Source organism: Miniopterus natalensis, chromosome 11 (assembly GCF_054644295.1).
Source record: "Miniopterus natalensis isolate mMinNat1 chromosome 11, mMinNat1.hap1, whole genome shotgun sequence".
In the NCBI taxonomy this organism is placed as follows: domain Eukaryota; kingdom Metazoa; phylum Chordata; class Mammalia; order Chiroptera; family Miniopteridae; genus Miniopterus; species Miniopterus natalensis.
Window position 1 is genome coordinate 56234073 of NC_142091.1, and position 25187 is coordinate 56259259.

Genomic DNA, 25187 nt, shown 5'->3' on the forward strand with positions numbered 1-25187 from the left:
ATGAATTTGATTCAGTGCATCAGCCACATAAAAAGTCTAGCATTCAACTATAATGCACTAGAGGTCAGAAGACCTATTATTTAGATTTTAACTTATGTTATCTGGACCTGAGTTTGCCTAAATCAACCCCTAAGCCTCCCACACTAGCCCACTAGCCACTCCTTAAATCTTTTAATCCTGAGCTAAAAGAAACTGTGCTTAACCCAGCTCCAAGCATGTTGACTATGCAGAAAGAAAATACACAGCCAGCTGCGAAACTCTAAAATTGCATTACTTACAGAACTTTGAGTTCTTTCAACCCAGACAAGGCCTTTGGGTGGATAAAAGAAAGGTCGTTGCCAGCCAATCGTCTAGAAAAAGAAAAGTAGCAAGAGGGGGGAAAAATTGTAATTCAGACTCTTAAAATTCAGGACTCACAATAACCTAATCTGTGATTAAAGCTCTATGTTCAACATTTCTCAAGTCTATCTGACATTAAACATGGACTTAAACGCGATCCCAAGATTCTTCCAATGAGACAAACGTCTCTACATTTTTTTTAAAACTCCCAATACAATCATTTAAGCAGGAACATTTTTATTCTGGGGAGGTCAAGCAAGCCAAAACACATTAAACCAAATTAAGTTTGCTTTTCATGGTCACTCTCCGCAGCCTGCGCTGTTTTCCAAGCGCCTCGTAAACGCAGACTGCTGGCCGATAGGCAGGAGTGTCTGTTCGGATCAGAGCAAACCCGTCTGTCAGGCGGAAGGCCTTCTGCAGGCAAGTCGCCTGTCATCTCTCCATAACCCAGGGCAGCATATTCCATGCAAAAGAGAGGCAAAAAGCAAAAGTCACTGCAAGCATAACTTTCCCAAAAACGGCCTATATATTTTTTTAAATAAGCATTGTTCTAAATAATTTTGAAGTGATAAATTTAAGTGGGAGTAAGAGTGGAATAAGAAAGAACAGAATTAGTGGGTCATTTTGTAAAAAAATCTGAGCACGCCATTCATACTGAGCTCCACTTTCCCATTTTCCCAGGCACACAGAAATGGGAGGAAAAGTTGAAGAGAGGCCTTTACAGAGAAGCAGGAAATGGGACTGCAACTCATAGAAGCACCTTACAAAGAGGTGAACTGAAGGAGCTCTCCACGTCCTGGCTTAAAACGATAGCCGTGCGCCCACAGGACTACACGCAGCACGGTCCCAGCTTCCTGGTTCCGTCAGAGGTGCTTTTCCCAAGCAATGAGATTCTGTATCCATTTTTTTTTTTTTTTTTTAATTCTCTCTCCTCCCCATGTCTTAGGATCACATAATCACCAAATCACATTAATTCCTCCTAAATGGCCTATTTCCATCATTCTTCCTCTTTTCTCCGCAGCAACCTGCACCCCTGAGTTTTATTCGCCGATTCATTTATTCCCTAAAAAGTTTCACTCATTAACAGATATAAGTGCCTACTAAGCGCCAGGCACACAACATTCTTTTCTTAGACTTCACATGTCCCCTTGCTTCCAATCTGTTCCTCTTACGCACCTTGACTTGTTTCTGAACAATAGGATGCTTTTGGCATTGAAAAGGCTAACACTTGATTCTGACCTAGTGTTAACATAGAAACGTGCACTGAAGATGTGTGTGTGATGGGTGTGGGTGTGGGTGTGGGTGGAGGAGTGAACCGTAAAATAATCTGAGGGCTCGGAAACCAAGAGCAAGTGTGTCACTTATTCAACAGCAAGGATAACAATGCTGGATTTTCAGGCAACACCACAGTTGTAAAACAGGATTTAACACATGGTGGCCAAGACATGGAAAGAACTAAAGTGTCCCTCCATAGATGACGGGGTAAAGAAGACATGGTACATATATATACACCATGGAATCCTACCCAGCCCTGAGAAAAGAGGAAATGCTGCCATTTGCGACAACATGGATGGACCTTGAGAATATCAAGAGAAGTGAATAAGTCAGTAAGAAAAAGCTAAGAACCATATGATTTCGCTTATAGGTAGACTATAAAACTGAAACTCACAGACACAGGCAACAGGAGGATGGTTACCAGTGGGAAGGTGGGGGGTAAATATATGGTGACGGAAGATGATCTGACTTTGCGTGGTGGGCACACACTGCAATATACAGATCATGGATCACAGAATTGGGCACTTGAAACCTATCTAATCTTATTAACCAATGTCACCCCAATAAAGTTAATTTTTAAAAGAGACAGGATTTAACGCAGTTTGAACACATGCCTCTAAACTAAATTCTTCCTAAATAGCCCTCTCACCATGCCCTTGGTTTCTCACAAGGCCCCCCAGCACCTAAGCTCTAAACTGCCTGCCTTTTGAGGTCCCCACAATCCAGGCTCATGACCTTTTAGCTCTTAGAGGTCACCCTATGTGCAATGACAGCTTGCCGATGAAGGCCTCCTCAGTGCTTCCATTTTAAAATGTTCCTCCTCAGCAAATCCTCTTGATTCTAGACCACCATTTTCACCACTCTGTCTCCCAATGCGTCACCTCTCAACCTCATCGTCACCCTTAAATACCCAACTCCAGTTCCTTCCTGTGAAAATTTCAGTTCTAATGAACACGCCTGGCGTAGGAATTCTTAGAACTCAGCTGAACCTGGTCACAGGGTACCTTCTAAGGTTATTCTGTCAACAGTAAGCTTGTAGGCCAAGTACAAACACTTCCAAGAACAGGGCATGCATCTCACCCCTCTGTTACCACCCACCAACATGCCAACTCAACAGTAAACAACTGCTTTCTCAGAATTTGTTCCTCAAAAATGCTTCCATTCCAATGCCATAGCATCCCACAGTCTACACCTCCGTGCAGGCTTGCTGCAGGCCCCTCTCAGGGGCTCCCCCCCCCCCCCCCCCCCCGCCCTCCAGGCTCACTAATCCAATTCAATTGATAATGCTCACAGCTGTAATGCAGTGTTTAAAAGATCAAATTGAACATAAGGGCCATAAGGGGCAGTAGCCTCCTTCCCCCCAGGGCTGTAAGTAATCCCGTGTCTACCTCCATGTTATCTGAAAGACTAGCCTTCAATAGTCAAGTCTGCCAAAAAACAAACACATAAACACACTGAGGCTGTTACAGGATTCTTACTCTTCTGTCTCTAATATTAGCTTTGAATGTCCCCATATCTACGGACTTTCCTTGAGGAGTTCGGTCTATTGCATTGGAGCTCATGAAAAAGAGCATTTTACAATTTAACAAAGATGGCAAAATGCAGAGAACCTGATTACCTTTACTTGTCAACAGAAGAGAGTGCTTAACCACATGAGCCAAAATATTTGCCTCCTTTTTCCAAACCTCTGCCCTTTTATGAGCCATGGGAAAACTAAAGTAAGCCAACTTCAAAAAGCACCCTTTCTTTCTCCGCGATTTATCGTTCATGGAAATGACCGAACGAGCTCTCTGTGTGTGGTTTATCCTGAAATGCAAGCCCACTATCTAGAGAAATCAACACCACTAGGATGTGGTAGATGGCGATAATGCTGAGATGGGGGCACACTGCCTCACACCACCTCGGATTACTTCTTTCTTCCTGGGGTAAACATATCATGGGGAGCCTTCTGGAATGCCTCTACCCACATTTACCGAGCTGCTGCTAATGAATAACAAACTTGTTGAGGGCTTGGTGAGGGCTCTGCAGCTTCAGCAGCTGCACCCTCTGAAGCCTCTTTGCTTATTTTATGGGCCAGTAATTCCTACAGCAGACCCTGGGGATGCTTCATGTTCAAAAATCTCAGATCCAGCCCTGCCGGGTGTGGCTCAGCAGTTGAGCATTGACCTAGGATCCAGGCAATCGGGGTTCAATTCCCGGTCAGAGCACATGCCAGGGTTGCAGGCTCGATTCCCACTTGGGGGTATGCTGGAGGCAGCGATCAATGACTCTCTCATCATTGATGTTTCTATCTCTCTCTGAAATCAATAAAGATAGATTAAAAAAAAAAAATCTCACATCCAGAAAGAGCAAAGTGAGTGCATAACAGGGTTGGGGACAAAGTCCCCAAATCTCTGGAAGGAAACACCTACTCTGTAACAAGCCCACAGTGGTCACAAGCACAGTGATAGTGGTTTACAGACATTCCTTTTCATTTCAATCATCTCATGACAATAGCCACGCTTCTCTGAGTCCCTAAGAGGTTAGCTGACTTGGCTTAAGTCACATGCTGGTAAGCGGAGGAGCCAGCATTCCTGGCTGGCTCCAAAGCTTATCTACTTTCTCTGCACCTCAGTGATGCCTCTGGTGTGTCACCAAGAGATTGGGAAACAATTCCCAGAGAGGTGGAACACAATGGACTTGGGCAGTAGCCTTGAGTTGCAACAGTTCTCACCCAGCTGACCAGAGCTCACAAGCAGGGACTGTGGCATTAGGAGCTCAGACCTGCAATTTTATAGAGGAGTTACCAACAGGCTAACAGTACTATCCTTCTTGTAGCCAAAGATGATGGGAGGGCCGGGATCCCTGGATGCCCGATGGTGCAGGGCATGCCCTAAACCAACTGGGGCTCTACTGGGACATAGAACATTCTCTGCTGTGCTTTTTCAGCAACTCCCAAGGAAAAACAGGTGGCTGATCTTGAGGAAGAATTTGTCACCATGGGCCCTTTCCAGGCAAAGACCAGCTACTTCCCATTCCGTGCCTGGTGTTGTCTCTGCAGGACCCAACAGTGTTCTCAGCCTCTCTCCTCATGAGGACCTATGGGCTGGCTCCAGAAAACCTTTCTCATTTGGTAAATGATGCTATTTATATATTTTGCTTATTTTTCCAATGGCCCTGAAGCCCTAAAGAAAAAACTGAGGGAGAGAACAGAAGGCTGAAGGTGGTATGGTCTTCTGTGTCCTAAGGGTATACGATCTCAGGCAACACATTCTTTTTTCCCCTCTGCACCCTGAACCTTCTGTCTCCAGAGACCACAGAGAGCCTGGCTGCAAGGTGTCAGTCAGTCCGTCCACTCTTACTCTTCTCACTGTCACCTTCGTCTAGGCCATCATTTTTTCTTCTCCTGTATTATTGTTGTGAACTTCCACGAGACTCCAGCCTCAAAAGGCTTAAGTATACCACAAGATCTAAACCTTAAAAAGCACAGCTCTGAGCATTTTCTCTGCTGAATGAGCCAGGCCTTCAGCATGATCCTTTCTTTCTCCGGTGACCCTTGTATCTGCAACTTAGCACGCTCTGCTTTTCCACCCCCAACTCTCTCCTCATGACACTTCCTTCACCTGAAATACCCTCAACTCCAGCCTCTGCCCATCAACCTCACTGTCCAAGTTGGATATCACCAACAATGTGATCCCATTACGCTATCACCTTCCTTGGATTCCACAGGCATCTGTAGAGCCAACGTTCTCTCTGGTTATTTTCCTCTGGTTACTACGAACTTGTCTTATCTCCTTCAATTGTATCACACGTCCCTTAAGGAGCAGGGACCAGGTTATATTCATTCCGCACCCTCTTGCGTGGAACCTGGCATGTAGCAGGCCCTTGGTATTGGCTGGGATGCTTCAGCCACGCCCCAGCCTAAGGCTCCGGGTTGGAGAGGTAGCACTGCTACTTGACGAGCAGCAGAGCTTACTGATTATCTCCCGTTCCTGCATGTTTGCGCCTCGATTCATTTCAACTCCCCTCTGCTGTCCTAGCAGGAAAGAGCTATTTGGCTAGATTTTAGAGTGCTATGGCAACAATTTTCTTTCTTAACATATTCTGGGAGGATATTTTCTTAAGGGGAGGAGGGTGGACTTTAAACATGGCAACACCAGTCCATTGGTCAACAGTATTATCTCCACACGCTCCGGGTCGTGCACATGATCACGCAGATTGAGCACAGGTCCAGCAGGACTTCAAATGGGACCCAGGCTACCTGGAGGCAACTCCTGTTTATTCTGCTTGTTGCAACAGTCCCGGAAGCAGAGAGAGTAGAGCTGGGGGGGGGGGGGGGCCGAGAAAGGGTGGAGCGATCCCCTAGACTTCCGCCCTCCCACTGCACTTGGAGCCCTTCCAGGAGGCAGGATACAAGTGGCTCAGTGTGTAATGCCTTTACGAGCTGGTTTTGGGTGTATTTATTATTCATAAGGTCCATGGATTCACATTAGGGGCTCCTTTCAGGGGAAGCTGGAGTTTTCAGTCATATCCTCTATGCTTAATGCACAGGCTACATGATCTTTTCCATCTGGCACCCCTCCCAGGAGAGGGGAGGCAGGCACAGTGCTGGCTGAACGGGCACTGGTCAGTGGGGTGTATGAACGAGCAGGCCAGTGGCAGAAGGTAATCTGTGCGCTGAATTCGACGGGGGTTTCTTCACTTGGGAAGCCATTGAAAGAAACAAGAGGGGCAAGTGTGAGACAGAGAGTAAGCCAATGAGTGTTTATTTCTCTGAGAAATGCCTGGATTTAGGTTTCTTCTAGCCTATTAAAAAAATAATAAAAATATTTCATTGTAGCCATTTGGCTGGAATCCTAGCCAAGCACAGTAGAGTAAGGACGACGATATACACTGACTAGACATATGCACAGAGCTGGGGGAAGGGCAGATGAGGGTTAGTAACTCCCAGCAGCTGTTGTGAGGAGCCTGGGGTGGAACAGGCGGAGGGAGGCGAGACAACTGTAGCAGTAAGGCCCAAGCACGCTCTCCATACAAACCATAGAGAGCTTTACTCACGGCAATTTCTCCACCACATTATGGAGAGGTTGGGGGATAGGTGACCAAGTCAGAAAGAGTGGCCACGGCCTCCCATTCATTCACATGACGACCTTCATTCTGCAGAGATGGTTTACCAGATGGCCCAGCATTGTGCTATTATCAAGTCCTGACAGAAGAGTATTCGAGCACCGCCCCTCCCTACTGAGCTACATTTATCTCCCCTCAGCAATGCCTTCCCTCCTCCCCCACCATTTCTTTCTACACCTACATTTCCCCACCCAGAAGATCTTACTTTGAAGCCACATGTATGAACTATCACAGATTGTACCCAAACACGTCCGAGCTGCATCTCCTGCAATGCCGTTCAATTTTCTCAAGTAAGTGGATCAGCACCACATCATGCCATGTGCAAAGCACAACAGACACAAGCACTAGCCCATGACACTGCCCTCAGAGAAGGTATTTCCAGGTCAACACTGAATGGTGCAAATATTGCCACAGGAAAGGTGAGTGACATTATCTTATTCAATGTAATTTGAAACCAGCAGTATCCAAAATTTGGACAACCTTTTAAAGTAATTATAATACATACTTCTAATATAAGTCCTTCATCATATATTGATTTACATGTTAAGGCCCTACTATGGGCTCAGAACTCTGCCGCCTCCCATGAAAAATAAAGACCTCAAGAGGTGTACTGGTTCCCATTAAGGGATGTTGGGTACCATAGTAACAAAAACATAACACTTCTGTAGCACTTTTTATTTTCGTAATCCTACTACATTGGCCCTTAAAACAACCCTGGGTAGTGGGCCAGGTAGGCTTAGTGTCATCACATCCCCTCCTGTTTTGTTTTGTTTTTAAACAGATGAGGAAAGTGAGCCTCTGTTTCCTCCACACCCTGCCCAAGGCCCTACAGCCCAGCTAAAAAACAAAGCCTACAAATAAAGCAAGGTAAATAAAATAATGGAAATTCTAGAAATGGAACAATGTCATCTTATGTTGTTTTCTATGAATGACTTTAAGAGAACCAAAGAATGCGGTTAGTTTCTTAATGAACACAGGGGGCTAACAATTAAATAGTGTACTGTACAGTTCCCCTTGGACATTCTTTGATTATCAGCATTAAATAACCCTCATCTGGTACAGTATACCAGAAAGTTCTCAACCAATAATGTTTTACTTCCCTATTTCGTCACATACCAGGAAGAGTTTTACATCTTCATATAACTTTTATGTAAGTATATGTGAAAACTAAATATGTGTTATGCAACATACATGTATTAAGAATCTCCATTACAGAAATTCTCAAGGTTTTAAAAGTAGTCTTCCTTCACAGAGGACAATTATTTCATACACACACACACACAGACACACACGTATATCATATTACATATTTCTGTTTAAATGCACAAAACTACAGCAGTAATGCTTATCAAAAGTAAGCCTATTCCTGCTAACAGTCTGTCTACAGGCCATCTAGAACTCGTGTACATACTAAAAGAGCTTATTCAAGTCAAAGAAACTTAAGTTCCACCTGCACCAACTGGCCTTTGTATCTTCCACTTCCTCTTATAGTAACCCACAGAAGACTTATTTTATGGGTAGATCAATAAAAACCCTGGCAATAGTTACATTTCCTGAGCAAAGTTATCCTGACAATCCAGTCATTTACTCTTGCAATAAATACATGCAATACCCACCCATATGAGGAAATAGAGCTTTAAAAAAATTTTTTTTACAGCTTTAAAAAATTTTTACAACCAACATCAACCAACAAAATTGACCTTTTACTACAGGCCAAAGCACCACGGGTATGGCAAAGTAGGTACTGAGTTTTACTATGACATTTCTCATTTCTTATAAATGACGATGATTCATTGAACATGAAACTTCAATGGAATTTAGTTTTTATATAGTCTGATAAGGTTTCTCACTTCAATAAATTCAAAATAAATCCTTCATCTTACCCCCTCCCTCAATTTCAAGTTCAAAAATGTGGTCACTATCGCCAAAGGTCATACAGGAAAGTGAGGGGACAGGCTCTGGTCTTAGAAAAAAGTCAGTGGAGTTGAAGAAACAAGTACATACTGACACACCTACAGCACAGAATAACAAGGCCCTTCACCCAGCGTTAAGGTGAGCAGCAGAGAAAGCGTAAGAGGGACTTGCGAAAGAAAAAACAGGGAAGGCTTCCTATGGCAGAAAGGGCTCAAATGGACTGTATAGAATGGGTAAGGCGTGAATGGGACAGGAACAGTAGCAGGCACTGTTGGATGCCTACCAAATCTCCACTCACGTCTCCTGGCAGAGCCTGCATTTGTTCAAATACCTCCTCCTTCACAAGACTCAGCTCCGTGATTCAGCTCCAACTGGCCTTCGCCAGTCACGCTGGTTCCATCCCAGTGACTAGTTTAGGGATGGACCTGGGACTCCAGTTCTGGTTACAGAAAGTCTGCTGGGGGTTTCTGGGAAAAGTAGCTTTCTTCCTAAACAGACATACACTGGAAGGATGATCCTCTTCTCTTCCTGGACGCCATCAAGTCTGAATACAGCATGTGGAGCGGCTGTAGGCTCGGTGCTGGCCTTACAGGGGGGAGCAGACTAAGATGGACAGACCTGGGTTCTTCAGGAGACCTAACAGCTCCACTGGCCAATCCTGGAAGAGTCCTATCACCTTGTTACGGGTTTTTTTCTTGTTATGCAAGATGATACATTTCCTCACTGTTTAAACTACTTTGAATTGAGTTTTGTTACTTGCAGCCAAAAGTATCTTAATTGCCTAACTGGTTGATAACCATTTTTACCTTCTTACTTAGTAATAGAGCCCTGATTTTAGTCCAGCCAACAATATGCCCAGCTCAAAGGTCGTATTTCCCAGCATCACACTGTTGACTGTGGCATGTGACTACATTCTAGCCAATGAGATGGAAGTGGAGTATTGAATGGTATATTCAGGCGGCTGGTTGACTCTGGAAAATATCCACCTCTGTCTTTATTCCTTCACTCTCCCTGCTGCTAAGAACCGGCTCGTGATGGCTAAAGCTCCAGCAGACAGTTATTTTTTTATCATGATACGGTAGCTATACACTGAGAACTGCAGGGCAAAGTATCGTGGCCTAGTCCCTGCTGACTTTGTGATGCACCACAGTGGCTGTGTGTGTGTTGTGTGTGACCTAATGTGCTTAAGCCACTGTTATTTTGAGTTTTTGGTTATATACAGATATGAGGCTGTGGGGAAACTGCCCATCCGATGTTGGTGAAAGCAGCACAAAGTGCATTTAATACACAAAGATAGGCAGAATAAGAACGTTTCTAAAACTGCTGTTCATAAATGACACAGAGTAAACAAACACTTTTGATCAGTATGAGATCAGTTACATAAAATGTGAAGCATCCAAATGATGAAATACCATACACTCATGATGGCAAAACTAGATTTATTAATATGGAAACATTATAAAATGTGAAACAATAAATACAGTACAAATAATCTATATGGTAGAATTCCATTTAAAAAAAAAAACTGCACACATATACTCAGCAAAGTCTGGAAGGATATACACCCACAGGTGTCTCTCCGTGCTGAGATAATGGGTGGGTTTTTTTACTCTCTTCTCCTTATCTGAGTCCAGATTTTAAAAACTGAATATCCATTTAATCTTATAATCATTTCCTTAGTAAGAAAAGTATGTCTTTGATAAAAATATTTCTAGCATCTCCAACATAATATTCTGTGATAGACCCAACATAATATCAAAGAATATATCATACATGAAAGAGTATTGTTACATATATATATATATTCACATATATATATACACACACACATATATATATATATATGAAACTAATAAGTAGTGAACAGGGGAAATAATGAACAAATTCTGAGTTAAAGGTTCTACTAAAGAGCATAATACTGTGTTAAATGAGCATGGCCTGGCTTAGAATGAACAATTCATGAAAGAAATGACTTAGCCTATTTCCTTGCTGGAAAATTCAAACTTGCTACTAGAAAATCAAATATGTTTTCATTTACTTGTAGTCACTACTATTTTTAGTCAAAGGACAAATCGTTAGCTTTGGTTAAAGTAAATAAATGAATGAGCCAGCAAGCTCAGTTTTCCTCTCCACGCTTTCTGAATCCCATGTCAAGCACTTTAACGATGAATTGCTTGACTCTCCTGCTTGATTTCTCGTTTCCTATGAAATCCTGACTTTCCCAACCCAAATTCTGAGCACACCACATCTTTCATCACCTCCACATCTAGGCTACTAATCACCAGAGGACAGTTACAGAGCCCTCTGGTTCAACTCTACATTTAAATTAACTGGGCTTCAATGGGACATTTCTATTCTTGCCATCCTTTATTCATTTTAGATTGACCCAGTTAAACAGATAACCACAGTGTGTCTAGTCACTAGATTCTAGTGAGGTGTCATAACTAGAATTTCTTTCTCCCAGGCATGTCTTCTTTCCCCCTTCTGCTTCCTTTGGGGGAGGAAGGGGGACTTCTCCATCCAAGTAATCCTAGTGCGGATGAGTCCATGACCCCGGTTGGCCCATACCACCCTGAACACAGTAGAGAGACTGGTTCAAGGACAGGCATGTGACGCAAGTCTGGACAACCAGAGTCCTCCCAGGAGTTTTCTGCTGAAAGCAGGGAGGAAGACAGTAGGTATTCATTTTGGATTTTAAGATGCAACAATGTGCTTGGAGCTACCAAAGGCTGTGTTTCCCACTATGAGGAGAGAGGCCTAAAGCCAAAATACAAAAGTAGAGACAAACCGAAGCGAAGAAATGTAGAGCATGAGAAAAACTCATAACTTTTAAACCCTGAGAGCCAGGACCAGCTGAAGTCAACCCCACCTCTGGACTTCCTAGTTCTATGTGAAACAATCAATCCTCTTGTACATTTCAGTGGGGTTTCTAGCTCTTAAAATAACCTGTGGACTCCTGTCAAATGCAGTCTAGATTCCAGCCTTTATCTTTTCTCCAAAAACCAGAAACCACCTTCTAGCAGTCCCCAAATGCCTGCTTCCTGATGAACTTCTTTTACCCCGAAGTCTCTCTCACAACCCTACTGAATGGTTCTTTAAAAACTTAAATTCCAGGCCTTTCCTCAATATCTGGCCACGGGCCCCTCTCTCCGGCGCGCTAATGCTGATTCTTCCTTTCTTGTGAAAAGCCTCCCCTCCCACAGCTCCCGGGGCACAGCTCTGCCCTGATTCTCCCGCTTCTCTGGCGCTTGTTCTTACCACACCCTGAGTCAAGTGTTTCCCAAGGAGTTGTCTTTGGCCTCCTTCCCTTTTCATCTAGCCTCTCTCCCTTGGCAAGCTCTTCTAATCTAATGTTTCCAGTAATCGCCTCAAAAGAAAGACTCCACCATCTATACCCATGACACTATTCTGTGGCCTATCCCCATGAATCCCCACTGTCAGCTTCACACCCGATTTCCAGATGCCCCTACCCAGATCTGACCTAAAGCCAATAGGTACGTTCAAAAATACACGCAACATCTTCTCTCCTGAAACAATTCCTCTTTCTGCATTGGCTTTAACTTTGTCAAAGCACCACCAGACTCTCTGAATTACCACCTTAAAGTTAAGTGCTATCGATGACACCCGCCATCCCCGCCGAGACGTCCTCCTGATGCTCTTTCCACAGCCTCTTTTCCACGGGCCCTTCCTCCCTCCTCCCGCCTCTCCCCTGCCCTCGTAAAGACTCTCGTCACCCTCACCTGCCCACTGCCCTCAGCATCTTCCTCTGGCCCCTGCGCTCTCTCAGTTCCCACTGCCCTGCTCTCTGCTATGGGATGACACTGATTGAAGGCCAGATGTGATCAAGTCATTTCCCAGCTCAGAAACTTCCAATAACCACGAAAACGTTGACATTCCTCGTTAGCGTGCCCAGAAACGCCCTCAGTCTGGCCCCAAGCTCCTTCCTAGTTTCTTCCCCCCAACTTCCTTTGACAAATTCAGCGCTAAAACAAACCAAGCCCCACACCATTCCTATCGCCTATCCCAGTTGTCTCCGTATCTCTGCTCATGCCTGTTTGCCTTCTTTCCACATGAATAACCCCCACCACCCCTGGGGGCTCTCCAGAAATGCCAACTCTTAGATGAGGTTAATCTGTCCTGCTAGAAGCTATTTCCCTGCTCCTATGAGCTCCCACAACTCCAGGACACCCTTCACCTCTCTTGAAGGCAAGAATCCCATTTAATTCAACACGGAACACGCTGTTTTACCTAACAAAAAGCTGCTGAATTAATGAACTGTCTAATAAGTCATTCCACATCTACAGGAGCCCAGTCAGACCTGGAACTGAAACCAGGTCCCTTACTAATAAGCCACGTGGCCTTGGAAAAGTTCCGTAACCTCACTGAGGAAAAACTCAGCCTCCCATAAGCAAAGTGGGAGCTATATTGGTTATATATAAAACAATATGAGGTTATGAGTTAAAACACAACAATGTTTGTTCTAGGAGGCCCTATCTGGTACATAGTAGGTCACTTAGTTCAAGGTTTCTTCCTGTTTCTCTCTTTTCACCCTTACTCCCTAATCTGAGAAGTCCCCAAAGGACACATAGAAAATGGCATGAATCAGACAGTTTATATTCCTCCGTGGGCTCCTGTGTACTCCCGACAGTAAGGGCGGTGATCTGCGCTGCCCTGTCATCTTACCAAAGCACTGTGAAGTGGAATAAGAGAATGCTTCCGAGAGCATAATGTTTTTAACTGTCAAGTATCGCTAGAGCAACTGAGGAACTCTTGCTTTTTCTGGGAAATTACTGCAGTTGGTAGAGCTTATTATCTGAGAAGCCTTCATCAAGGGAGTGTTGAGCAAGTCCAACTTGTCTAGTCTAGAGGCAGAAGAAATTCCTTGTAAATATTAGAAGAGAACAACCCCGTAAGGCTATTTGAGACCATGTAAACACTGCAGAGACTGAGAGGGTACAGCAGAAACGACACTGAACTCTACAGGTCTCATTCCGGCTCCGTTACATGCTCACCGCGGCGCTTCAGGCAAGCCACTCACCTAATCTTGGGCCTTGATAGTTTCATCAAAAAAAGTGGTATGGCTGGACAAGAAGATCCATTCGAGGAACAACTCTTTGTTAATAAATTTTGGGTTCAATGACCTGACTCAAGAAGTGTTGGGCAGCCAAACCACCTTTGATAGTTAGCTATGGACATACTTAGAGTAGTGAGTGGCTGGTCTCCTAAGTTTCCTTCCAGTCCTGTGCCTCTTGAGGCAATATTATGGCTTAGAAATTACAAAGACTTGAATCACATCAATATATATTTAAATCCTAGCTCTGCTATCTACTATAGGACCACAGTGCGTTTTTACCCTCTCTAAAGCCTCCATGCTCTCATCTATAAATGGGGGTAATAATAAATTCTAGCTACCTCATAGCGAAAGGGCCCTTATGAGCATGAAATCAGGAAGTATGTATTACATTTTTAGCACATAATAAACTCTCAATAATTACTGGCTGCCATTATTATTTCTCTTGCACCCTAAAATAATTTCCCTTTGCCTGGCTTGACCAATTTTAATTATATGCATTAACTCAGATAGAGACCACAAAAAAACAGTTATAGAAATTTAAAACAAATTATTAAGACAGTAACCAGAGGCAACTTGTGGATGTATACTGCATCTTCAACCAGAAATTTGTTGCTTTTGCTAAAAAACAACAACAAAACATTGGTGAAAAAGTTGCTGAATTTGAATAAGAATTACAGATCAAATTTTAAAAAAAGAAAATATGTATCGGTGCTAGTTTTCTGAGTTTGACAAATGTACTGAAGTTATTTAAGCAAAAATCCTTATATTTTTGGGATAAATAAAATATTTAGAGGTTAGGGAGCATTATGACAGCAACTTACTCTCAAATGGTTCAGAAAAAAATGTACATATATTTTACATTTTATAGCATGTGTGTAGAGAGAAAGAGAGAATGTTAACATTTGTGTAATCTGAGTAAATGGTATGTGCGAAAATTCTTTATGCTTACAAAATTTTGTAGTGAATTTTTATACATGTGTGTATGTATGTGAGTGCACATATATATTATGTATATGTATGTATTAGCTAATACCTATATATCACTAGTTTTGACCCACTGTTTGTATTTTATTTGAAATCTCCCTGTTGAAATTATTTGCTAGTCCTCTTGTAAAAGAATGCCTCCATTTAGAATTAATTGACCTACAGATGGGAAAAAAACCCCAATGATCTTGATTAATATTCAAAGACCCAAGTTTCACTCAAGCATTGTGAAGAGTTCCAAAGTCAAAGTACATTTTGAAACAAATGAAATTATCCTAGTCTTGTAGTGCGCATTAAACAATAGCTGTACAAGTGCCAAAGCTGGCAACGGCTTCTATTGCTGTTGCAACATCCAAGCTCAAAGTAACATCCACAGATTTTTTAGTGGTCGCCTATGGGAACGCAGTTGGATACGCCTTCTACTGGTTCTAATTAAATCAATTCCACAACGCCACACTTCAGCCATTCCCCAACTGTCTACCAAGGCCCTGACAGGTCTCAAGGAGGGCCGGACATAGTTGTGGCCACGTCACATCAGACAACAGAGCCTGTCCACGCTAAACAAGCGTTTTCCAAGGATTCTGACTTTCCTTTCACATCACTAACAGAAACCTATATTGGCCCACTCCAACGCCCATCCCCACACAAAACAACCTCTCCGCCAAATGCGTTAAGAAAAAGAAAGACTGCGACGTTTAAGAGGAAGAGTGGACATAGCATTTTATGGTCACAAAGCACTGTGACAAAAATTACCCCATCTTCCATAAGGAGTTCCATTTTAGAGAGTATAAAACTGAGGTGCAAAAATCAAGGCTGTCCCAAGATTTCACACTTGGTGTGTAGAATTTAGAGCCAGAACCTATGTTTCTGTATCCTCTGGGAGACGGGGGGTGGTAATCATTGGGTGATGATGTTTATAAACTATAAAACTTTCAAAAGTAGGTTAAATGTGTTCATTCCACCTCTTCCTCCAGACCAGTGATTTCCAACCTGTGTGCCACAAGCATCTCTAAAACTTGCAATATCTACCTGCCCATTTAGTCGGGGGCACTGGCCTCTTTCCCCTTAGATTGTCAAATATAAAAATGACAACAGTCAGCACAACAACAGTCGTCAGTGTGAACGAATCAAAATCATACCTGTTTTTTCTTGTCAGATCTGCAAAAAATATATTTTTTGGTATGCTGCAGAATTTTAGTTAATTAGCTTATGTGAGCCGTGAGATGACAAAGGCTGAAAATCGCTGCCCTAGACCATTATTGTCCAGTCGAACTTTTTGCAATATTGAAAATGTTCTGCATCTGTACTGTCCAATACAATAGCCACTAGCCATTTGAAAGACGGCTAGTTCGATTAAGGAAATGTTAAGTTTTATTTAATTTAATTATTTCAAATCTAAATTTAAAAAGCCACCTGTGGCTTGTGGCTGTGGTGTTGGACAGCACAGCTCTACATAGACTGTCAACTCCAAGGACAAAGACCACACTGGCTGGTGTTGGTATCCCCGGCACCACCACGGGATCTGACACACAGCAGGATTCAGTGTTCGTCACTGAATGTGTAAATATCTATAAACACTTCTTATCTGTAGCTGGGAACTGATTCCACCCAGTATTTAAAGCATTCTGGATTATCATAAAATTTGGCCAAACTGATCACATCTTGTAAGGCTCACCTCATTATCATGAAAAAAAATAAAAAATAAAAAAGCTTTCAGTGAACCATTCATTTCTACAGACACAGGGACTTCAGCTTCACAATGACTCTTAAATGACTTCCAGATGACTCCTTGACTAATGGCTGTTTATGAAATATTACAATAGTCATGGAAGCATCATTTTGGAATGTCGAAATCAACTACAATATTTTATAAAGAAAATACATGGGCTTTTTACCATGCTTATATTAACACGGAAAAAAAATTCCCTTGAATGCCTGAAGTATTCCCAGAGTCTGAAAGACCACTCTGACCTAGTCTTGGAAATTAACCATTGGCTCTCCTAACTGAATGTGTTTTTAAATCCCGTGCAATATTTGGAGAAGGCGTACCGGCTTGAGCTGATGGGCTCCCACCACTGCGACAGCAGAATCCAGGGAAAATAAGACCTTGCTAACAAAGAACTAGTGGTCACATTCAATTTGGTTCCAATTAAAAGTCTCAGTTGACAGCATTCATGGGCTTGACATGAGCTTGGTCATTTGAGATTTTAAGAAACCTAAGATGTGAACCTCACAAAGCACAGCTTAAGCAGGTTAGACTCCACACCCAGGTCCTACTACAAACCCCTCAGAGTGGAGCTGGCAGTCAAAGGCCTCAACAAAGGCGGTCTGCACACAACCACCCACCCAGAGAAAGGAGAGCTTCTCCAGGCCCCGCCTGGTGGGTGACACATCCCACCTGTTAACGTCCTTTCATTGCATCATAACTTCTGTAAAGGGAGACTAATCCTAAATCTAAAGCTATGTGTGAAACATAAAGGACAGGTAAAGGCCCTGGCCAGGTGGCTCAGTTGGTCATCCCGTACACCAAGAGGTTGTACACTCGATCCCCAGTCAGGGCACATGCCTAGGTTGCGGGTTCGATCTCCAGTCGGGGTACGTGCAGGAGGCCACTGATTAATGTTTCTCTCTCACATCAATTTCTCTCTCTCTAAAATCAATAAAAACATCCTCAGGTAAGGATATTAAAAAAGAAATAGGTAAAGCATCGTAAAGCTTGAGTCAAAGTAAGGACTGGGGCTTCAAATACATAGTTCACTCCTTTTATTATCTTTTTTTTGTGACTTTTTTTTTTTTTAATATATCTTTATTGATTTCAGAGAGAGGAAGGGAGAGGGAGAGAGATAAAAACATCAATGATGAGAGAGTCATTGATCAGCTGCCTCCTGCATGTCCCCGACTGGGGATCGAGCCCACAACCTGGGCATGTGCCCTGACCGGGAATCGAACCCCAATCGCCTGGATCCTAGGTCAATGCTCAACCACTGAGCCACGCCCGGCCGGGTTAGTTCACTCCTTTTAAATTCAATTAAAACTTTTAATTAAAAATAAATATTACAAAATAATTAATGTTCACTAAAAAAATATATAAAGGCTAGAATAAAACATACATTTAATCTTTCTACCCAAAGATAACATTTGGTATATATGCCACTGCTTTTTCTTTTCTTTTAATGCCCTTTTAAAATAGTAAAATAAGTACTAGCCAGCCTTTCCATAACCCACTCTTTGTTTCATGGACTGTCCTAAGCGTTTAACATCTATTAATTCATTCTGTCTTCACCACAATACTATGAGGGAGGGGCTGTTGATATCTGTACCTTATAGACAAAGAAGCTGAGCAGAGGGAAGTTAAGTAACTTGACCCAGTTCACAAGCTTGGAAGTGTAAATAATCCCTGCTCAGTTTGGGCTGTGGGAACAGTATGTTCAACTAAGTAGTGTGGGAAGAAAACTTTCTCCTTAACTTTATTAAATCCTTAACTGCTATTTCACTACTCGGTCAGAGGCAGGGAGCACAACCTGCCTGTGTTGCACTCGATTCCTGAGCCCTGGCTGGGGGAAGGGCCATCTAAGACAGGAGGCACTCACTGACTTGCATCTAATACGCAACAGCTGGGCTCGAGGACTCCCTCTGCAACATGAATTTAGATTCCTTCAGGGCTGCATCTCTTTGATGTTCTTGGTATCAAACTGTCATCTTCCTACCTCCACCCACTACATAATCAATTAGCTTGGTCATTTAGAAGTCTATATTTAACTTGATTCAAGTCTGATTTTACTTTTTTCACCTGGCTTCTTAAAATATGATAGAGTTCCCAATTCCTTTAAAATCGAAACATGCCTATTTTAACGAGGAACTGCAAAAAAATGGGGAGAGCAAAACAAAATGGAAGTAAAAACAAGTGGAAAGAAATTTTCCCCAATGTAAACGGTTAAACTGGAAACGTGACATGCAACTGACATTCTCCACATCAAAGGTGTTCTCAGAGACCCAGAAGGTGTTCCGTGTCTTCACCCGTCCCCAAAAGTCGCCTGCGCGTGTCCAAAGGGACCCACACTCGCTCCTCTGCTCGCTTGCGTCAATATTGTCCCTGACATGCCTTGTATTATTTTTTATGGCTGCGTTACCCATCCATACAGCAACTCCTTTGGCAACAATGGTAATTACACAGCAGCCTTGTTATCTCAAAATAACACTGTAATTAACTTGTGTCACTACAGCCTTCATGATTATAATAATTGCAGCCAAAAAAAAAAAAAGCCTCACAGAAGTAGCATTTTTAGTCAGGCTTTCAAAAGTAACTTCAACAATGACACTGCTTTAAAAATCAAGTTTGTGCCCGGCCTGCATGGCTCAGCGGTTGAGCATCGACCTAGGATCCAGGAGATCACAGTTTGATTCCCGGTCAGGGCACATGCCCGGGTTGCGGGCTGGATCCCCAGTAGGGGGTGTGCAGGAGGCAGCCGATCAATGACTCTCTCTCATCATTGATGTTTCTCTCTCTCCCTCTCCCTTCCTCTCTCTGAAATCAATAAAGATATATATATATTTTTAAATCAAGTTTGTTTCGTCCCCAAAAAGCATGGTTTCCTCTGTACAAAGCCCACTGAAGCATCTGCATGTCCCCTAACAGGACACTCTCTCTGTTGTAAGCTTCCAAAGATAAGAGAAAAAACAAACAACAGTTCTCAAAGTGATACTTACAGCTCCTCCAGAAAAGGGAAGTTCTTAAACGCATCCTCTGGTAATTGAGTAATGTTGTTCATACTGATATCCCTGGAAAACAAAGTTAAGCAGGTTGTTAACTCAGTGATACCAGACTTGAAGCATTTAATTGAACAGAAAAATTATTAGGTGCTGAGTGTTTGCAAAGAAGCAAGGGAACCAAGCCTGGAAGACAGGCACAGGCATCGTCACAACTTGGCTTCAGAATGCGGAAAGCAGAGAGGAGTTAAATCTTTCAGCGGAAGTTATGTCCCATAATTTAGAAACATACCCAAATCCTGGGTCCCCCCCCCCCTTATGGATCCCTGGGGGAAATGTCTCAAACTACATACAATGAGGGGGTCGGTGTGGTTTCCCAGTGGTATGAAAAGTGCTACATCCGATTAAAAATAAACAAATAAGCAAATAAATACCCAAGGACTTGATATAAACACACACACAGATCTGCTGGCAAGGGTGGCCTCTCAAGCCACTGTCAGGAACAATAAAACAGGCCCTAGCTGTACCCTCGTCGGATTTCTGCGAAACCTGTAAAAGTCCTCCAGGTAATAGCCGTAAGCGGGTTTCATTTTCAGCCCATGAACAGACGCAGGCCAGAGACAAGTGCACACATGACAGGTATGCAGTCCGTTCCGCTCTCCCTTGGAGGGGCAGCGGAAAGGACAGAATTCACCTGACAGTGTACCTCGAGAATTCACTACTCAAACAGCAAAGACACTGGATTAACCATTTCCTTCTGCCCTGGCAGCTGCTGTTAAGCTGGCGTTCTCCTTCCATACTCCACTTGTCATCGACGCCGTGAAAGGCAGGTTAAGGCAGCCTCCCAGGGGACAGTCCCAGCACGCATGCAATGGGTCGGCTGCCTCCCTCGGGTTCCTCTGCCTCTGGCCTTGTGATAAAGTCTGTGGCTGAGCCCTCGGGTCTCTCCTTTCCGCAATTCACCATGAAAATCCACACCCGTGACCTTCCCTTTACCAGATCAGGCATGCTGGCGTAAGAAGGTGGGAGAGAAACGGAGCACACAAAAATCAGATCACAGTAACACTTCGGGCGGGTACAATTCTCTTTTCAAGGAGGTGGCCCCTTCAGTGCCGTGGTAGGTGAGTGCCTTCTCCCCATCTTTCCTCCCATTGGAATTGAGAAACGGAACTGGCATCCCTTCTAGGTCCTAGCTCTCCCCAAGACAGGTTTGGAAAACTTTGGGAACAACAATAATCGTGGCAGCAAAAACGGCAACCACAGTAGGAGGTACCATGAGGCTACACATAAAATCTCCCTTTACAAAGGGGGACGCTGAGGCTTACTGACCTAGTCATCTCCCCAAGGCCACCCAACACGTGGTGTAACAACAGAGCCATGATCTTAGCTGCAACTCCAAGCCCTCCTAAGCAGCGTCTGAATCCTCCCGGTGTAGTCCAAATATAAAGCAAACCCTCTGTCCCATCAAGATTTTTTTTTTTTAAAAGGAGGGACACTGCCCCCCCGAATCTCAAGAAGAGCACTTTTGTTTGACAATTAGAAAAAGGACCCTAAACAGCTTTAGCAATTCAGGAACCAAAGGTCATATCAATTTCCTAGAACACGAAAGTTCTCTGAGATGAATCTGATGACCAGCAAGATTCACACGCATTCCAAAATTTTATCATCACTGAAAACGACTCATTCTATTAAAGGGAACTTCTAAGAAAAAATTAAAATACTTCCCCAAGAATATTTCTCCTCCATATTTACAAACTAGTACATGTTAAAGTAACACATGTTAAATCATTCTGTTCGAACACAGGCTTCGACACGACTTTAGCCAGCCACCTTTATCCCTGGAGAAGGGAAGGAGAACCACTTGTTGCTTTTTTCCGTGGACACTCAAGCAAGATTCTGGAGCAATGGCACCAAAATAGGGGGCGGGACAAGCAGGCTCACCTCCAGCGCTGCTGCGAATACATCGGGCTCGGAAGCCAGGCCTCAGTTTGCTCATCTCCGAGGTGAGGGAGCTGACTGATTGGCTGCGTGGCTTCCACGCCTGACATTATATACTTCCATGATTCACCTTTTTTTTCTGTAATTTCATGGAGGGGCACACCCTTCCCGATGAAAATACATGAGAGCTTCATTTTATGGAAAGGGCATGTTTTTGAAAAGTTTACCATAATACAAAATGTAAAGACTATGAATCCGGCATTATAAAACTGAGGGACTCCCAATGTAAGCACGTTTGGCCTTCACCAATAAAATCGTTCTTAAGGATACAACGAAACTTTTAAGCATAGGGAAAGGCAAACCGACAGCCTGAGTAAGAAATGATTCTATAAAATATCACGCAATTTCAGTGCTCTTGAGTCATTCCAGTAAAAGGAGAAAGGACAGCCATAATTTATTACTGTGCAAAAGGAGGCCCTGCATACAGCTGCGTGTAAGTGCGGCACACCTGAATTCAGGCGCATATCCCAGTAACAGAAAAACTGATTAATTGCCTCACCAGAAAAAGACACATAATTGGAGAGAATTTACACCACAGTGTTCTCTGCATTCCAATTTTTTAAAACACATGCACCTATATTAAGTCTCTCATGCCCCCCCCCCCCAAGAGCAACAAGACATAACAGGCCGTTTTGCTGTGAGCTATAAGTGCAATTAGTGGGGACTCCATATTTACAAACTAATGTATGTTAAACAGGACATGAAGTTTTGTTTCAAAGCTTCGGATTCAGGAGCAACACTTGTTTTCAAATTGTTCTGAGTTTCACACACCCAGAGAGGTTCTCTCTTTATGTGTTTTCTCTCATACTTTTTAGGCTTCAGTTACAAAACATTTGTGAGTAAGGTTGTGGGGGGGGGGGTTGCTACAAGATATTATCTCCAAAGAAGCTCTGGAAACATGTGGTTACAGAGTATAAGGTGGGTGGGTACTCATTTAAAATAATGAGGGCTAATGGTGATAAACAGCCGACAGACAGCCTGCAGAGTCGATCCCAGACCTGACATCATCACCACCACCGAGGGAGCTCGGAGGTTGGAAGGAATGCTGGCGGAGATGAGGTAACTGCAACAACTTACAAATGGAAGGCCTATGCCCCTAATTACAAATACATTAGGCTCGTAAGCCATAAAAATTACGAAAATACATAAATAAAAGAAAGCCGTACAGAAAATCTTCAACTAGAAGATACACCTCCAGATCCATGCCTGACACTCATTCACATGAGCATCAGTCTTACCAGTAACATCTGAAATTAAACCAGTGATTTGCCATCCCGGGTTCCATTAAGAAAAGAAATATAACATAAAAACCAAAAAAGCATACAAGGCCAGAGCACCATCAACTCATAAACACCTCCGAAGGGTAATGTCAAGAGAGCTGACGGCCTTATTTGAAGGTAGTAGGCAGCCTGGTGTAGCTGGGAGTGTACAGGCGTGGGAGCCAGACAGACCAGGGTTCACCTGTGGATTCAGTACCTTGGGCAAGCTGTTCATCTTTTCTGAGCCCCATTTGGAAAAAGAGAAGCAGTCATAACTAAGCCTTGCAGATTGCTGTGAAGATCAGAAAATGCCAAGTCACATATAAGAAGCTAAGGCGTAGGTATTATCTTATCAACATCCATGTTTTTTAATCCAGGGGACTAAGAGTCAGTCAAACATCACACCACCTTAGGCGGCCGTCATTCCCAAAAGAAACCCCTTTACACAAGGCACACACTAAATCATGTTGGAAGACCTAGAACCTGGAGTTCTTCCTACCTACTCTGAAGTCCACATCACCAACTTACAAAGATTTTAAGCCAGAAGAGCCCTTCAAGATCAAATACTTTTTTTTTAATTTTAAGGAAAAAGTTAAGGCTAAATTGTTGACAGAGTCAAGCACTCTTTTTTAAATAAAAAGAAATTACATTTTTATAGGAGATTTTTGAAAGTATATGGGAACAGGAGAGCCATTTAAAAAAAGATCAGGATAATTTCAAGCAGGTTAGTGATATAGCAGGGGATAGGACCTAAAATTTTAACTTAGTGGGGAGGAAAATTCTTGAATGTATCTTTTTTATATATTGTTTGAATGTATCTTTTCCATATACAATTGCTTGAATGCATCTTTTCTATACATATTTGTTTTGTAACAAAGTTATTATAGTTAGGTCCCTCAAGGTACACTAACTGGAACAGAGCATGCGTCTGTGTATTACACCCACACAATGCAACACTCCCACAGTTTTACCATAGAGATCAGAAATACAAAAACACGTCACCCCCACTAGAAAAATAAAGCTGAACACCAGTAGTCACTGGCTTCAAAATTAAAATTTAAAGGTGCAATTGTTTAATTGAAACTGCTAAATCTCCCCAGTGGTTAAACTCTCATCTTTCTTCCCTCATAAAATTCACTAATGCTAAAGTATCCAGAGTCTAGAGTAAAGAGGAACATCATGTTTCAACAAGGTGCCTTTTAAAATCCCTGTAAAAGGCTCCCTAAGCGAGCCTAACCTGTTTGCTGATGGCCAAGCATGTACCACTGTGGGCTCCGCCATTGCATGCTTGCCGGGTCTGGGCCTTTTGCCACAGAATTATTTAGTTTTAAATATACTGTGACTGACCCAATGACATCTAAATTTGAACAAGCTCTCCTATTGATATTAGATAAAATTATACTGCTGCTGCCATATTGTTGATTATATCTCAAATATCATTCAGCAGTTTAAAAAGTCAGTTAATTATATATACGTCCTAGAGAACACGGTGTTCTCTAATATGTTCTCTGGAAAAGGCTGCTGATGTCTTCAAACTCAACACACACAAGTTGATAATGACTTTTCTACGGTCTTTTGTAATCAGCCAACAATTTCAGGCCAGTCTCCAGTTAATGGATGTCTACAGTATGAACAAAAATGAAAACTAAATTTGAAAACTGCCTCTGGTGGGACAAACTGGAAGGGAAGATCTCTCTTGTCCACACGCAGTAGAGACACACATACAACATCAGAGCTCTAGTCAAAGATTATGAAGAGATTAATTTCTTTTCTGACACTCTGCCAAATCTTTGGGCAGGTAATCTCTTTTTCTCCTCCCCTTGTTATAGCAACAAAAGTAACTCATGTTAATTGTTCTTAAAAAACTGAAATACAGAGAAAACCATCTGTAATATCAATACCCAGAAATAACCACTGTCATATTTCCTGGGTGTCACTGCAGATTCTTTTTCTATGTATGGTATATTCTTTTTATAAATATGAAACCCCATAGTTCTGAACACATTTATCTCTTTGACACTTAAGATTCATTTGCAAAATTTAAAAAAAATCATCTTATATCCTTTTACAAAAGCGTAAATAGTGAAGTCTAATACATCTCAATGCCCTTTTGGGCAGGCCATGGACGGGAACATCTTTGCTACTGGAAGCCGCCAAAGGAAAAGAGGCCAATTAAGGATTTTCCTTTACAAGGGAAAAGGAGATACACTGACACCCATTTAACAAACATTTACAAAGTATCCATTATCCACTTACATGCCAGGCACTGTGCTAGAATGATGAGGCCTTTATATCAAAAGGAAAGTCCACAGTTCCTTTAAAAAATGTTTTATTAAAATCCATCAGTCCACTGTATTCTTAACTTGTTATTAAGCCATTGTTGCAATGTTCAGTTAGGTTTAACCTTTTAAAAATGCATTATTGCATTCTTAAAGCAATAGGTACTGCTGCATATATGTAAAGAATTTGCTCTTTACACTGCAGGAGTAGGGCCAAAACGCTATATATGCTGCTCTAGTCGGAGTGTGCTC

At 42.7% G+C, this 25187-nt stretch overlaps 1 protein-coding gene across 1 annotated transcript in view; it reads right to left on the reverse strand.

The window, feature by feature from the left end:
* The window catches only part of LGR4 (leucine rich repeat containing G protein-coupled receptor 4), a 91020-nt gene that overhangs the window by 24968 nt on the left and 40865 nt on the right, over nucleotides 1-25187 (reverse strand). The window contains exons 2-3 of the mRNA XM_087821794.1: nucleotides 19400-19471; nucleotides 279-350 (exon numbers count right to left, since the gene is read on the reverse strand). Of these exons, the coding sequence (XP_087677920.1) occupies nucleotides 279-350; nucleotides 19400-19471 (144 nt within the window). The remainder of the gene's footprint in view (nucleotides 1-278; nucleotides 351-19399; nucleotides 19472-25187) is intronic.